The sequence below is a fragment of the Solea solea genome, chromosome 1 (genome assembly GCF_958295425.1).
Source record: "Solea solea chromosome 1, fSolSol10.1, whole genome shotgun sequence".
Taxonomy (NCBI): Eukaryota; Metazoa; Chordata; class Actinopteri; order Pleuronectiformes; family Soleidae; genus Solea; species Solea solea.
In genome coordinates, this window is record NC_081134.1 from 4,639,631 (window position 1) to 4,653,427 (window position 13,797).

The 13,797-nt window shown below is 41.8% G+C and overlaps 1 protein-coding gene across 4 annotated transcripts in view; it reads left to right on the forward strand.

The window, feature by feature from the left end:
* Positions 1–13,797, forward strand: part of zfyve9a (zinc finger, FYVE domain containing 9a) — a 28,602-nt gene that overhangs the window by 12,754 nt on the left and 2,051 nt on the right. The window contains exons 5-18 of one of the 4 annotated variants that reach the window (XM_058622507.1): positions 1,016–1,115; positions 2,903–3,079; positions 3,236–3,399; positions 4,863–4,971; positions 5,305–5,427; positions 5,888–6,043; positions 7,149–7,373; positions 9,400–9,482; positions 9,718–9,822; positions 11,554–11,704; positions 11,847–11,927; positions 12,541–12,703; positions 13,138–13,243; positions 13,451–13,627. In XM_058622507.1, coding sequence (XP_058478490.1) covers positions 1,016–1,115; positions 2,903–3,079; positions 3,236–3,399; positions 4,863–4,971; positions 5,305–5,427; positions 5,888–6,043; positions 7,149–7,373; positions 9,400–9,482; positions 9,718–9,822; positions 11,554–11,704; positions 11,847–11,927; positions 12,541–12,703; positions 13,138–13,243; positions 13,451–13,627 — 1,920 coding nt within the window. Of the gene's footprint in view, positions 1–1,015; positions 1,116–2,902; positions 3,080–3,235; positions 3,400–4,862; positions 4,993–5,304; positions 5,428–5,887; positions 6,044–7,148; positions 7,374–9,399; positions 9,483–9,717; positions 9,823–11,553; positions 11,705–11,846; positions 11,928–12,540; positions 12,704–13,137; positions 13,244–13,450; positions 13,628–13,797 lie in introns of all 4 variants that reach the window. The other 3 variants (XM_058622496.1, XM_058622516.1, XM_058622524.1) reach the window with 3 other exon arrangements.

Sequence of the window (13,797 nt, forward strand, 5' to 3'; positions counted from 1 at the left end):
TCAGTTATCCCCATTTGCTTTGTATTAATTGTTATCATTGAACACTTGTATTTTATCAGGTGGAGGAAAAAAAAAAAAGGAAATTTGCTAAATATATAGGCCAATATATCTTTTGCCCTGATTTCTACAAATACCTTTTATGATCTTAACACAATCGGATTGACATGATTAATTTGGATTCATCAATGTTAATGAGTGTAGTGCATGTTTTATTTGTTGTGGAAACAACAAATAAAATAGATAAGTAGGGCAAAATGTATGATATCGAGGAAAAAATTGGGAGAACAGGAAAAATATTGACTCCATATTTTCAAAGCATTGTTGGACTCTCTGGAGTAAGGAGGTAAATTAAATACAATGCATTGATATATGAGTTCCCTATATTGTAGATGAGCACATAAGGTGTGCAGGTACATTTCTTGCAACCCAGCCACCCACACATGCAGCAGCGGGGCGTCCACACAGTGTTCTAGAGTGAAGATGTGGTCGCTGACACTGCACTGGAAAATTGCTGGTCTGCTACTTAATTTCCCATGGTGGTAAACAAACACACAGTCTACCACTTGAGCAGGCACTACAGTCATACTGACACCAGCATTGGGGCCCACAAAAAGAATAGACACAGTGGGATCCTCACTATAACCACCACCAGACTGGGAGCTCTACAAATGCAAAGCTTCTAATGGTGCTGCGAGACTCTAAAATGATCCACTACCCTTAGTCTAACCATTTGCTAAAATACATATGACTGGATAATGATGTGTAATGAGGTGTTAATCCGTTGAAATTGAAGTGCCCACTGGCCAAGTACAGGAAATCAATATCCATAAAGCGGTTCATTTACTGCACACTTGATCAGAACCTTTACTTCAATCATTCTCAATTTCTTACAAATAAATCTTTACAACTGTGAGACGATAAGGAGTAAATGTCACCCAGATTTGTTCAACATGCTCTAATCTTTATTATGCGAGACACTCCAGTAATGTTTGTGTGTCTGCCTGTTATTGTGTAGGTGTTTTGTGCGACGTGCTGCAGTCTGAAGTGCAGGCTCATGTACATGGACAGGAAGGAGGCCCGCGTCTGTGTCACCTGTCACTCTGCTCTGATGAATGGTGAGCCTCATTGAAGTTCTTCATCGTTATGAGCACAGCAACTGTATGAGTATTATTCTTGTTCATTACAACTGATCTAATAAGGCTACATTCACATGTAGGGCAAGCTAAAGTGAGTCATATCTGATTTTTTTTAGTTTTTGTTTTACACATCTGTTTGCACACAGAAATCCGATTGTCAATTCTGATTTTTAAATCAGATTTGTGTCACTTCAGTGTGTGGTCCTAGATTAGATATGTGAATGAGAACAGTTATCATGCAGCTTTTTGCCTTTGTGCACGCACATGGGAAAATAAAACAACAATTGAAGATAGTGACAATTTGGCACCTTGCTTCGGGAACCCAAGGCCTTGACCTGGTAGGGATAAGAACTGGCAACCTTCTGGTTACAAGCCTAATTCGCTTCCACTTATCCATGAGCTGCCTGTCCTCTAGAGCTAAATCTCGTCCACATATTTTTGAATTACCCTAAAGAGGATCAGTAAAGATGCCTCTCATCTTAACTCCCACCTTAATACTGAGTGGTTGGTCACACAAATGGATCTTTTCTGTTATTGATAATGACACATGAAATAAGACGTTAGTGCACATACCTGCCATTTGAGAGGGTAGTTGGATTCAGATGCAAGACACTCGTAGTTATGAATGTGAACTGTAAAATCTGATCTATGCTCAATCAATACTATTTTAATCTGGTTTGACTAGTGTATCTTTGGTGTAACCTGAATGTAGCCTCATTGGAGCAGAGTCCTGATTACGGAAATTATTGTATCTGTGATAGTCATTCCAAGATCCACTCATTTAACAACAAGAGTATTATAATCAAAATATGCTCTCAAAAGCATGTTTTGATTGAATAATATTTATAATTAATTGATTGATTATATGTATTGAATATATGTGTGAATGTCAAGCACCTGTTTCCAAGTACTAGGGCTGTCAATTTTCCTCTATAATCCCATTCGAATTCCATTCCTTATTATTTTTATTCATTATTATTTGAATTTTTAATTACAATTTTCAATACATTTTAACTTAATATCATGTGGTTGTTATACGTTCTGTCCACTGGGCCATGCGTTGGACACTGGCGGACTGCAGGTGCCTCTCAGTGGCGTTAATATAATATAATAATATGTCTGTGATGATGGAGAGCACTGACTCATGACTCGCGCTCTACTCTCCCCGAGTTTGTCGCCGGTGCATCTGGCAACGCGACGTTTTCGGCAGTGTGGCTCGACTGAGCTTTGGTCATTTTGAGAATTATATCTATGTCTGTGAAATGTGCGGTGACTGTCACATATGCCTCTGTGGTAACTCTGTCTGTGATGGTCATGCGGCTAAGAGCCATGTACCTTGGCGCAAGCTCTTTGAAACCGGACCCCTGCGAGATGTTAATCGGTCTTTGTAAATAAAGCGTACCAGTTTGTCCGTAATATCATTCTGATGAGCTGTAAACCCTGCGATTTGGAGTGAGGCAAAAAAGATGGTCAGGATTGGTGACCTCTGTGGGTACGTGACCAAAGCATTTTCACTCTTCGATAGGCAGAGGAAAAGAGGCCCGGGCTTGAGTCGCCCCCTTTTAACAAGTGTATTCTAAAAATGCACATTTGAATAGTAATTGCAGCATTCGATTATTCGATTATTTTTTCTAATTATATTCGACTCCCGAAATTCATTCCAACAGTGCTACCAAGTACTTACTATGTTCAATATATTCTACACACACAAAACCTAAAGCTAAAAACCTTTTGCTCATAGCCTTGTTATATGTTCGGTCTTCCAGCTCAATCATGGGACACACCGGTTTCTTCAAGCAGCCACAGTCCAAACCCCAACAACCCAGCGGAGTACTGCTCCACCATCCCCCCTTTGCAGCAGGCTCAAGCCTCTGGGGTCCTCAGCTCCCCTCCTCCCACTGTCATGGTGCCTGTGGGAGTCCTTAAACAGCCTGGCAACGAGGGTACGACCTTTGCCAAGCATAAAAATGTTTCACATTTTTCATCGACGTTCTGTCCACCCCTGCTCGTCCTGAGAATGATCTGTAGTTTTAATGTGTGGGTGTTCAATTAAGACACTCAAGTGTAATGTATTTTTTTTTTGTCTCTCTCGTGTTTAGCGTCCCTCACACGTGAGCAGAGGAGAGTGTGGTTTGCTGACGGCGTCCTGCCCAACGGAGACACAGCAGAGTCCCCCAAACCTCCGAGCTCCAGCCCCGTCCCCTTGCAGTTGCCAGCCATCTCCACAAGTTCAAACAAATCGTCCACTTCCGGTTCCTCAGAGGTAAGGTCAACACGAAGAACATTCAGCCACATCTAAGGCTCTTAGGTCAGCATGTACAGCAATGTTTGCTGAAAGAAGCTGTGAAGAATTCATTCTTTTTGTGAAGCTTTAATAAAGAGGCAGTAAACATAGTTGAACAGAAACATTCCTTCTTTACATAATCACAATGACAAATTCCTGTGGATTTGAAAAGCTTAAAGCTGGAATTTGCATTAAGCCAACACAGGTGATCACTCGCTTAAAGGAGAATTTTTCAAACAAGGTCCTGTGTTTGTATTGAGGATGTACAGTGTAAGTGAATAGTACTTAAAAAAAAAACACTTTTAGAATTGGACCAGTATGTTATTCTATCGGCCAACTACAGCGTTCTGCCTTATGCTCACCAAAAGTGCTTGTTTTCACCAATAAACAGCACTGAAGCACTAGTGCCACTGTCACTGTAAGCACTTACACACCCACATGTATAAACATAAAGTCCAGCTTGAAAAATCCTGCAATTACTCTTTAAAATTAGCCTCAGTGCATTAAGCTGAACAGTCAGTTGTGTTGGGCTGTGTTTGTGCCTCACACTCAGTGGACTTGAATGTAAACTGTCAGGATGATTCATGGCCAGTCGAGGGGAGTGATTGTTGAAGTGGCTCTGTCTGAGGTGACCTGCTGATGCTGTGAGAAACACAACTTGGGTATAGAATGAGACTTTTGCACAACATTGTGAAGGTCATACTGACATATACTCCATAATATATGAATTTGAGTTCACTGCCAAAAGGTTTTGATTACAGGAAGTTCACCAGTGAGAGTAGAAAAAGTGATGAGTTGTTTTTTGTTTTTTTTGCTTTTTTTTTTACAGTGGCTGTGCTTTTCATGCTGATTTCATGGATTAACATCTTGCAGTATATGAAATAAAAGGGGGAAGAATGTGATGGCGCATTCAGCAGTAATGACAAAGGACCACTCACTTAATTGTATATGTCAAACTCTATTTAGGTTCTTCTCAGTATGGGAGGACAGTCGCATGTTGTCTTCTGTGGCTCTGGAGGAGCTTTATAGAAAATAATTAACTGACAAAATAAATCACATTTGTAACGGAAAACTCGCATTACAGTTTGTTAATATCATTCTTGAAAGCTTACGAGGCATTGCATGTCTCATTAAAGAAGGTATTGGTTTGTATCCAATGGATTCTGTGATTCACTTTCAGAGTCTCCACTCACAGACCAACAGTATAGATGCTCTTCTATCAGCAGTGTTGGGTGCTTAAAGCTGCAGTGGGCAGGATTGCTCATAGTTACATTGAGATGAAAAGTTATTACCACAAAATCCTACCCCCTAACTTAAGTTAGGTTGTGATGGCACTGGTTTTATGAGTGAATCACATATGTGAACAGTATGTGCTCCATACTGTAAAATACATTTGATTGTGGTCTAACCCTGCCCCCGCTACACTTCCTCTTCATCCTCAGGCAGCCCACACCCCTGTGGCCCCGGTGGGCAGCCCCGTGGGCAGCTCCCTCAGTCTGATTCCGGAGGACGGGCTCCCTCCCATCCTTATCTCCACTGGAGTCAAAGGAGGTACGGGAGGCCACATCACAGGTGCTTGCCCTCATCCTCACCATTCTGCTGCCACTTCATTGCTTTGTCAGCTGCTCTGCTTGTGTTTATTTAGCCTGTTTCTCATGTGCTTTATATCACAACTCATGTTACATCCACTCATTGCCAGCAAGAGAGGGGGGAGGGGGTTTGTATTGCTGTATGTTCATGGGAATGCTGTGTAATGTCATTTTTGGTGGTCTCCATTTTTACCCTTTTATTTGTTCTCACCCTCTGATCTGTGTGTTTATGAAACTTAACTTCAACTCCTCCACCTATCTCTGCTTCTTTTACTCCACCTTAACCCACCGACAGACTACGCAGTAGAGGAGAGACCGTTGGAGATCGTTCTTATGCAGCAGCTGGAGGAAGGAGGCCCAGACCCCCTGGTCTTTGTGCTCAATGCTAACTTGCTTGCTATGGTCAAGCTTGTAAACTGTAAGTTACCCAGCTGGTGCTGTATTCTTCAAACATTGTTTTTTGAGGGAAGGGAGCGATAATGAGTGAGACACTGAAGTATTTATAAACTGCATTTGCTATTGTATTGTAAAACCTTTTTTTGCTGTTGAAGCTTGAAGATACTCGACCTGTGTGTGTGGGAAATCTGTGGGGAAGATTTGCTTAAATAAATCTTCAATTTAATTTAGTATTTATTACACAGTTCTGCTGTGCACTGTGAAAATCCAATAGTGTTTATTTGGCCGCACTTCAGTTTGCGATTAAGCTGTTTCCTGTTTGCTTACAGCCTTTATCAAAATGGTTTTGTTTGAAATTATTATAGAGTCTTGTTTTTTTTGTAGTCCGTGTGGAGTCAGCACTGATGTAGGAACATCAGACAGCATGCACATGTGTCATTAACAGAAAAATCACCCCTCATGTCACCTCTGTCAACCCACAGATGTAAACCGGAAGTGCTGGTACGTGACAACGAAAGGCATGCACGCCGTCGGTCAGGCAGAGGTGGTCATTCTGCTCCAGTGTCTCCCTGATGAGAAGACCATCCCGAAAGACATCTTCACCCATTTTGTACACCTCTACCAGGAGGCTCTCAGTGGTAAGAAGGCAGTCGGCACTTCACTTCACATTAGGGGGCTCATTGAGAAACTAGACCACCTCCAGCCCCACTGTGGACTCCTCTTAGGGGGAGACAGCAGCTCATTAGGAGCCACAGCACCGACCAGTGTAAGGACCCTCTGTCCATTTAAAAATAAGCCAAACCAAATGTTAATGTTGTATAGCATGAAGGGAAAGTGTTCCAGCTCTACTTTTTTGTTCCATGGAGACGACAGGTGCACCCAGCTGTCCCCTATTTAAAAACCAGGTTACTGCTGAATTGTGTCTCAGCCTTTTCTGTGAAAAATGGTCCAAACATTTGCCTCCCGCTGTCAGGTCGCCTCCCTGAAGGCGTGACATCTCATCACTGCTTGTCTTGGGCTTTTAACTCCATGTGCTGCGGGAAATGCTGCTAATATCGGGTGGCTTTTACAGCTCTCTCCCCTCAGGCAGTTTTCCCTTCTGTATTCACACTGGAGCAGTTTGACACTGGTGGAAAGGAAACATATTGTGTGTGTCGTTCCTGATTATGTTGCCATCAGTCAGGACTCAAGAAAAAGTGCAGGCTTTAGCAAGTCCCAGCCACGGAGCCACGGTCTTGTCCTTAGGGTTATTGTGTTACATGCCATCTAAAGCCAATGATGCCTCCCATTGATAATTAGTAACATAAGCCCTTTGTGGGTAATATGAGATTGTAGAGGGGAGCAGGTCATTTTTTATTCACAGACTAAGTTAAACCGGGAAACCTTGTTCCTGTCTCTTGCCTCTTCATCCCTCATTTCGCCATTCAGTTTTTCCTCCATGTTTTTGCCTTTATTTCTCATTTGTGTTCTAGTGTGTTTTAGCTTTGTTTTTTTCTATTTCATGCTTCCATTTTTAATCATATCTCTTTCATCTCATTCTTGGCATTTTTTCTACTTTGTGCCCCCAAACAGGGATTACATTACCTCTCTTTTTCTGCCCTCTGTCTCCACCGGCACCTGACTGAGCCTTCCCACTCTTATTTCACCAAGCCCTCTTCCTCCCGCACATATCTCCAATATCACTAACCTCTCTCAACCCTCCTCTTTCTCTCTCTCTCTCCATGCCTCCCTCATCTCCTGAAGGCAACGTGCTGAGCCACCTGAGTCACTCCTTCTTCACGCAGAGCTTCCTGGGCAGTAAGGAGCATGGCGGTTTCCTCTACATCAGCCCGTCCTTCCAGTCGCTGCAGGACCTGCTGCTTCCAAACCCGCCTTACCTCTTTGGCATCCTGATCCAAAAGTGGGAGACACCCTGGGCCAAGGTCTTCCCCATCCGCCTCATGCTGCGGCTGGGCGCAGAGTACCGCTGTGAGTTTGTACCAGTAATAGGGGAAGGATAATTTGGTTTAAAATTACTTAAGAGTATAGGGGAAAACAATCTTCATACACAGCTGGAGCAGTCCCTGAAAATGGTTCACATCATGTCACAAAGTCTTCATTGACAGTCTCAGTCATGTTTCCTCATTTTCTGATTAGCAAGGTAGGCTCCAGCATCCACATCATTTCTTGTGTGTGGACTTTGTTCAACATTTTCCAATACTGGTATCGCTATGAAATCTAAGATTCACATTCAATGCCAGATATATTTTTAGAGTATAAACAAGCTGTATGAACAGGACATCTGTAACAGTAAAACATCGTACAGGCCACACAGGATGTGATGTCATATTTCTGATGGATAATGCAGAAATATTGATCCAAGTGATCCCAGACTGTAATCAGTCTGTGAGAGAAATGCTGCTGTTTGCAGCGTGGTGTAATGTTGCACTAAACATGATTTTAAAATAAATGCTATTAACTGGGGACATTGGCCTGGTTAAAAATATGATCATGTTTGTCCAAGAAGGAAATACTAACTTGATGTGTGGGTTTTAACTGGAATGAAGAAATATAGAGCAAATATGAAACATAACCCAGGTATTTACTGAGGCATTGTTTCTTTGTTTAACTGAAATTCAGCTTTGCTTAAGAGCAGTTTATTGTGGCAGAACAACAGTTTTATGAATAACTTGAGAGGTAAAATGAATGTCCTGTTTCTGTGGGATTTTTTGTGTGACACTTTTTATTTTCATAAAGATTGAACCTATTTATTTTCACGTGTCGGCAACAGGAAGTGAAAGTGACTTTGCTGCGAGAGAGGAGATAAGACGAGAGGAGACATTAAGGGGTTGATAAAAGACAGTTAAATACGTTACATTTCCACAGACTGAGTTCATGAGAGAGAGATATTGTTGGCTAAAATGGGCTGAAGTTCTCTGTTTTGTTGTTGTTTAGGAGAAAATATCCACATGTTACATTGTAACACGTCTTCATAGGAGACCTTCGTTATTCTTCTCTGGTTGAGGCTGTTTTGAAAGGGTTAGTGAGAATTATTAGTAAAGTTCTGACTCATAGCAGTTTGGCTCACAACATTAAAATGTATTTTGTGAATATAGTGGCCCGCACCACTGTTTACAAAAATGTGAGCATCACCAAGTGACATTTAGTAGAAGGCAGAGCAGAGAACGTGAGTATCTTTCCTCTCGTGTTTAAACATTGAGATCCTGATTAATCCAAAGAGCCTTACTCGTTCAGTTTTCAGAAGAAATCTGTCGACCTCATACCCACCTGCTCTTATATGTTTGTCACAGCTTCCCACAGGAACCAGAGAGTCAAGTGTGTTGTGTGAGGTTTTAATCAAAGAGGTCCCTCTCCACCAAATCCCTTTTCTCACTGCCAGACGTGCCAGCACTGGGCGCCGCCTGGCTCCGTTAAGCCTCTTGCCGGCTTCCAGCGAGCGGGGATAGAATATATTAACAAAGACACGTATGACTGAAGCTCTTAAACACACAATTTAAGCAGAACCATGAAATTAGCCCACCACACACACACACACACACACAAAATGTTCTCTACACTCGCACCTCCTCCATTAAGCAGTGACCAGGAGAAGGTTGGGGGGGCTCGAGAGCGTACAAATCCCTGGTGAACTGCAGTCTTGTTGCTAATGAGAGTTTGTGGCGAGATCTTCTATCCAGCTGTTTGCTGAGATAAGACTAAAAATAGTCATCTAAGGCGCTTTGGTTGCTGGAGAAAGAGGCAGCATTATTTTTCACTTGTGGATTTGGAGTGTTCCTCCTAACTGCCGGCACAGTTCACTGTAACTGATGTAAGTGTGTGGGGGTCACCATCTCAGTTCATCAAATGCAGTGAATATCTTGGAAACATCACATACACTTATTAAAAGACCCCAAAACAAAAACAATGTTTGAACTGTTTATGCATTTTTATGCATTTCAACTGAATAATAATAATGACATCAAAAGATAATGACAGGGATGCATGTCTTTTACAGTTTATCCGTGTCCGCTGTTCAGCGTTCGCTTCCGAAAACCACTCTTCGGTGAGACTGGTCACACGATCATGAACCTGCTCGCAGTAAGTGCTTTGTTTTCCTCCACAGCTCTGTTATTAGTACATTTAATGTTTTTTTGTTTTAGGTTGAATGTCTCTGTTATATGTGATTTATGGAAAAAAAATATTCCCAGCATGTAAGCGTGTAATGGCTTTGATGTCGGGGCTGATCAGTGTATCACGTCTGTAGTAAAATGATATTTGTCACACAAACGGTTAATCTTTTTGTGTCTTTTTTATTTTCCCGTCTTTGTTATAGGATTTTCGTAACTACCAGTACACACTGCCGGTGGTGAAAGGCCTGGTTGTGGACATGGAGGTGAGGAAGACGAGCGTCAAGATCCCCAGCAATCGCTACAATGAGGTGAGTGACCTGCATTTGGTGTTTGTATTAACAACATCAGTTTCTGTCAGTTTGTAATTAAGTTATAAAAAAAGTCTTAAATATAATAAATAAAAATAAATAGACTTGTGCACCAACATGATCAATGTGGAGAAATTAAATTCTGTATCTTGCTCTGTACTGAACATCGTCTGTAGATTTGTCAGAAAATAGTCTACACTCAAAATATATTAAGTTAAATATGATATAAGGTAGTGTGGTGGTTAGCATCATCGCCTCACAGCATGAAGGTCACAGTGAGTGAATGTGTCTGAGTTTTCTCCGGAGACTTCAGCCTCTAAAAACTACTGTCTAAAGATATCCAGATTGAGGTCAAGGTCAACTGGAAAATATCTATTTTGGGGATTTTTCTGATAGGTATTGAGAAAATGTGAGGGATTTTGTGGTATCTAGAAAACACTACTGTTCTTAATTTGTGACGGTAAATTATTGAAAACATAATTATACATATGGTATACCATTCCTGTTAATGGATCCTCCCTACATTTCACACAATAGACCTTTTTATATATACATTTTTATTTTTTTCTAATGCAAGTTTGACAACTGGGATTTACATTGACTCCATTATTTTTTAATTTGCAGAGAACACAAAACAATCAAATATAGAACAATGAAATTGCAGCCTTTGCAATCTGCCAATAGCATTCTTTCAAATTGCAATTTTGATTTGGAAAACTATGATTTGTTCAGCCATGCTCTGTATGCTGCTCCTGTGATGGACAGTTAAAGGTACATCATCATTTCCTAGCCGCTACAACTGTCCCGATAAGTCCAGGTATTAAGCCTCTGTTGCAGGGGCCTCAAACTCAAAAATGACCTGGGGGCCAGTGAACTTCTAGCCTGGTCAGGTCAAGAGAAAAAGTTAACATAGCATTCTTTGTGATTAGAAATTAAAACTATATCTTGACAATGCATCATTTCCACATCACATCATTTGTTTTGACATTGATTTTATAAGTGTTATAAAGACCAGACCAAATGGACCAAACCAAACAAGCAAATTACTCCAAAACCCATTTGGACTCAAAGTCCCCACGGATTCTACAAAATATGAATAGATGCTGACAAAATAAATCCTTTCACCACATTAGTGACATCAGTGGAGGAGTTATTTTGTTTTAAAGCTCCATGTCCAGTCTGGTGATGTGGGATACAGTTGAACAATGGCCGGAGTTGCCAAATGGTTGTGATGCTGCTGCCTCCAGGGTGTGAATGAATGTCCAACCAAAAGAAGCAATTCACACCAAGCTCCATTTGGCACAGAAAACGCAGCATGGGTGTAGAGAGTGGTGCCAGTTGTAGCGTTTGGCTGCTCATGCAGTGACAGATGGGAGACTCGGTGAAGAAGGGACTGTTTCTCAACAGCTTGTGAGCTTTTAGTGCAGCAAGTGGTTAAAGCGCTCCAGATTTTCAGTTTTATTTCTGATTTGCATAGGACGCCCTCAAAGGGGCTCAGAGGAAGTGACTTTGGAGGAATTAATATGCGGAATCTTTCAACTATTGATACCCATGATATGTTAGTGTCTCTCTGCGCTATCTGTCATCTCGGTGTCGTCCCATTTAACTCAAGGACTCTGCCCTCAAGCCCAGTGCAATTAGGCAGAATCAGGCAGCCGCTCTCAAACCCATTTTTCTCAGCCCACACCCAAAAGACAGCTTAATTAACATGGATGTCATGTGTCCTTGTAGCTGATGAAGGCCATGAACAAGTCCAACGAGCACGTGCTGGCCATGGGGGCGTGTTTCAACGACCGCGCCGACTCCCACCTGGTGTGCGTCCAGAGCGATGACGGCAACTATCAGACGCAGGCGATCAGCATCCATCACCAGCCGCGCAAAGGTCCGTACACAGGAACACACGCATTGCTTTAACTCTTCTTTAACTCGTCTGGTTTGTATGTGCAGCTTTGTTACTGGCTGTGTTGTAGCTCATGGTTGACTTGTGAAGTGGTCCTCAAGTTGTGATTCTCTTCCTCTCTCAGTTACTGGAGCCTGCTTCTTTGTGTTCAGTGGCGCTTTGAAAGCCTCGTCAGGATTTTTAGCCAAGACCAGCATCGTGGAAGGTGAGAACTGTGACAACAGACAAACACGTTGACTGTAAAAATGCTGAAATATTACTTGGCTGTGTTTGTATGACTCTGTCACACAAAGGCCACAGAATGTGCTGGAACTAATGACTGTGACGACACCGATAAATGATCAGTGACGCGACTTGGAGATGCTGTGTAGTTGTTTCTGTGGGAAATATTATAAACTGATATTTCACATGATGTTTGATATCATTTTGTGTATTTATTACACTGGAAAATACAAAGATATGTACTGCATATACACAGTTTATCACATTTCTCTTCTATGTCCATAAATGAAACTGGCACTGTATATCACATTATACTCTAATAAAGTAAATTACCTACTTTAAGATGCAGCTAATGAAAAGTGTGTGTAAGAAACTTCATGATCACTGAAATGTCATGACATTGTGTAAAAGTCAAAGTTCAAGTCTTGCTGGGTTGTTTTTGTTTTTGTTTTTTTTTTCAACAAAACAAATCAAAGATATTAAACCCAGAGATATTGAAACGGAGAACAGTAAGAAGTCTTCACATTCAGGAATGTGGAACTAGAAACAATTATAATAGTAAATAAGAATTATTAGTCATTTTCTCCCACCCACAGATGGTGTAATGATCCAGATCACAGCTGAGACCATGGACTCTCTGCGTCAGGCTCTGAGGGACATGAAGGACTTTACCATCACGTGTGGCAAAGCCGACCAGGAGGAGAACCAGGAGCTCGTCCACATCCAGTGGACAGAGGATGACCACAACTTCAACAAGGGGTGAGAAGAAAAGACGGATCCCAGTCCAACACAATTACTACTTTTTTTTTTTGATGCTTATTGCTCGTGCTCGTGCATGCCCTCTGGAGGACACTGTTACCAGCAGCAGCCGGGTGTAATGATGAGATTTGATGTGGACACACAAAACACAAAATGGTTTTACTGTATCCTGATAACATTGCAGGAGTCAGGACACTCAATAACACCGTTGCAATGAATTTTCTGGATATTTTCTGCTCATTTTTTGCCTTTTTTGGCAATTAACAGCAAAATAAAAAAGAGAAAAGCTTCTTTGGTGGTATGCCTAGTTCACACCAGATGCTCGGCTCGACATTTATAGTGAGGTTTAACTGTGGTCAACACTCTGAACACACACTGATCAGACGTACTTTTATCTAAACCCACCTCTGTCTTGTGTGTTTTTAAAAATACAGTGTGATCAGTCCGATTGATGGAAAGTCTATGGAGTCCATCACCAGCGTTAAGATCTTCCACGGCTCCGAGTTCAAAGCCAATGGCAAAGTCATCCGCTGGACAGAGGTACGATTCTCGCGCACAGGTGACAGGTGTATGTGGCCCACAGACGTCACATCTGAGTCTATATTCACAATCTTTTTTTCTGTTGTTTAAAGTATTGAATCTGAATCTGATGAAGTTTTCTCAAGAAAGAATGACATTTTGGTTCAAGAATTGTTAGTTTTACTGCACAGAATCTTTTTTTTAAAAGCGTTTCTCTGATTTCCTCAGGTTTTCTTCCTCCAGAGTGAAGACCAACCCAACGGTCTGAGCGACCCGGCCGACCACAGTCGCCTGACTGAGAACGTAGCGAGGGCTTTCTGTGTGGCGCTGTGTCCACACCTGAAGCTGCTGAAGGAGGACGGCATGGCCAAACTGGGCCTGAGGGTCACACTGGACTCTGACCAGGTATGACGATGCATGTTAGTGGGATGGGATGTTACAGTGTCCTTCAAGAGTTTGGAACATGTTTCACTCAACCTTGTTGTAAGTCAGTCAGTTGGTCAAGGGGGGTGCTGCATCTTTGTATATTTTCTGTTGAATTGTTGGGCTGAAAATCAAATTACTCTTAGAAGTGG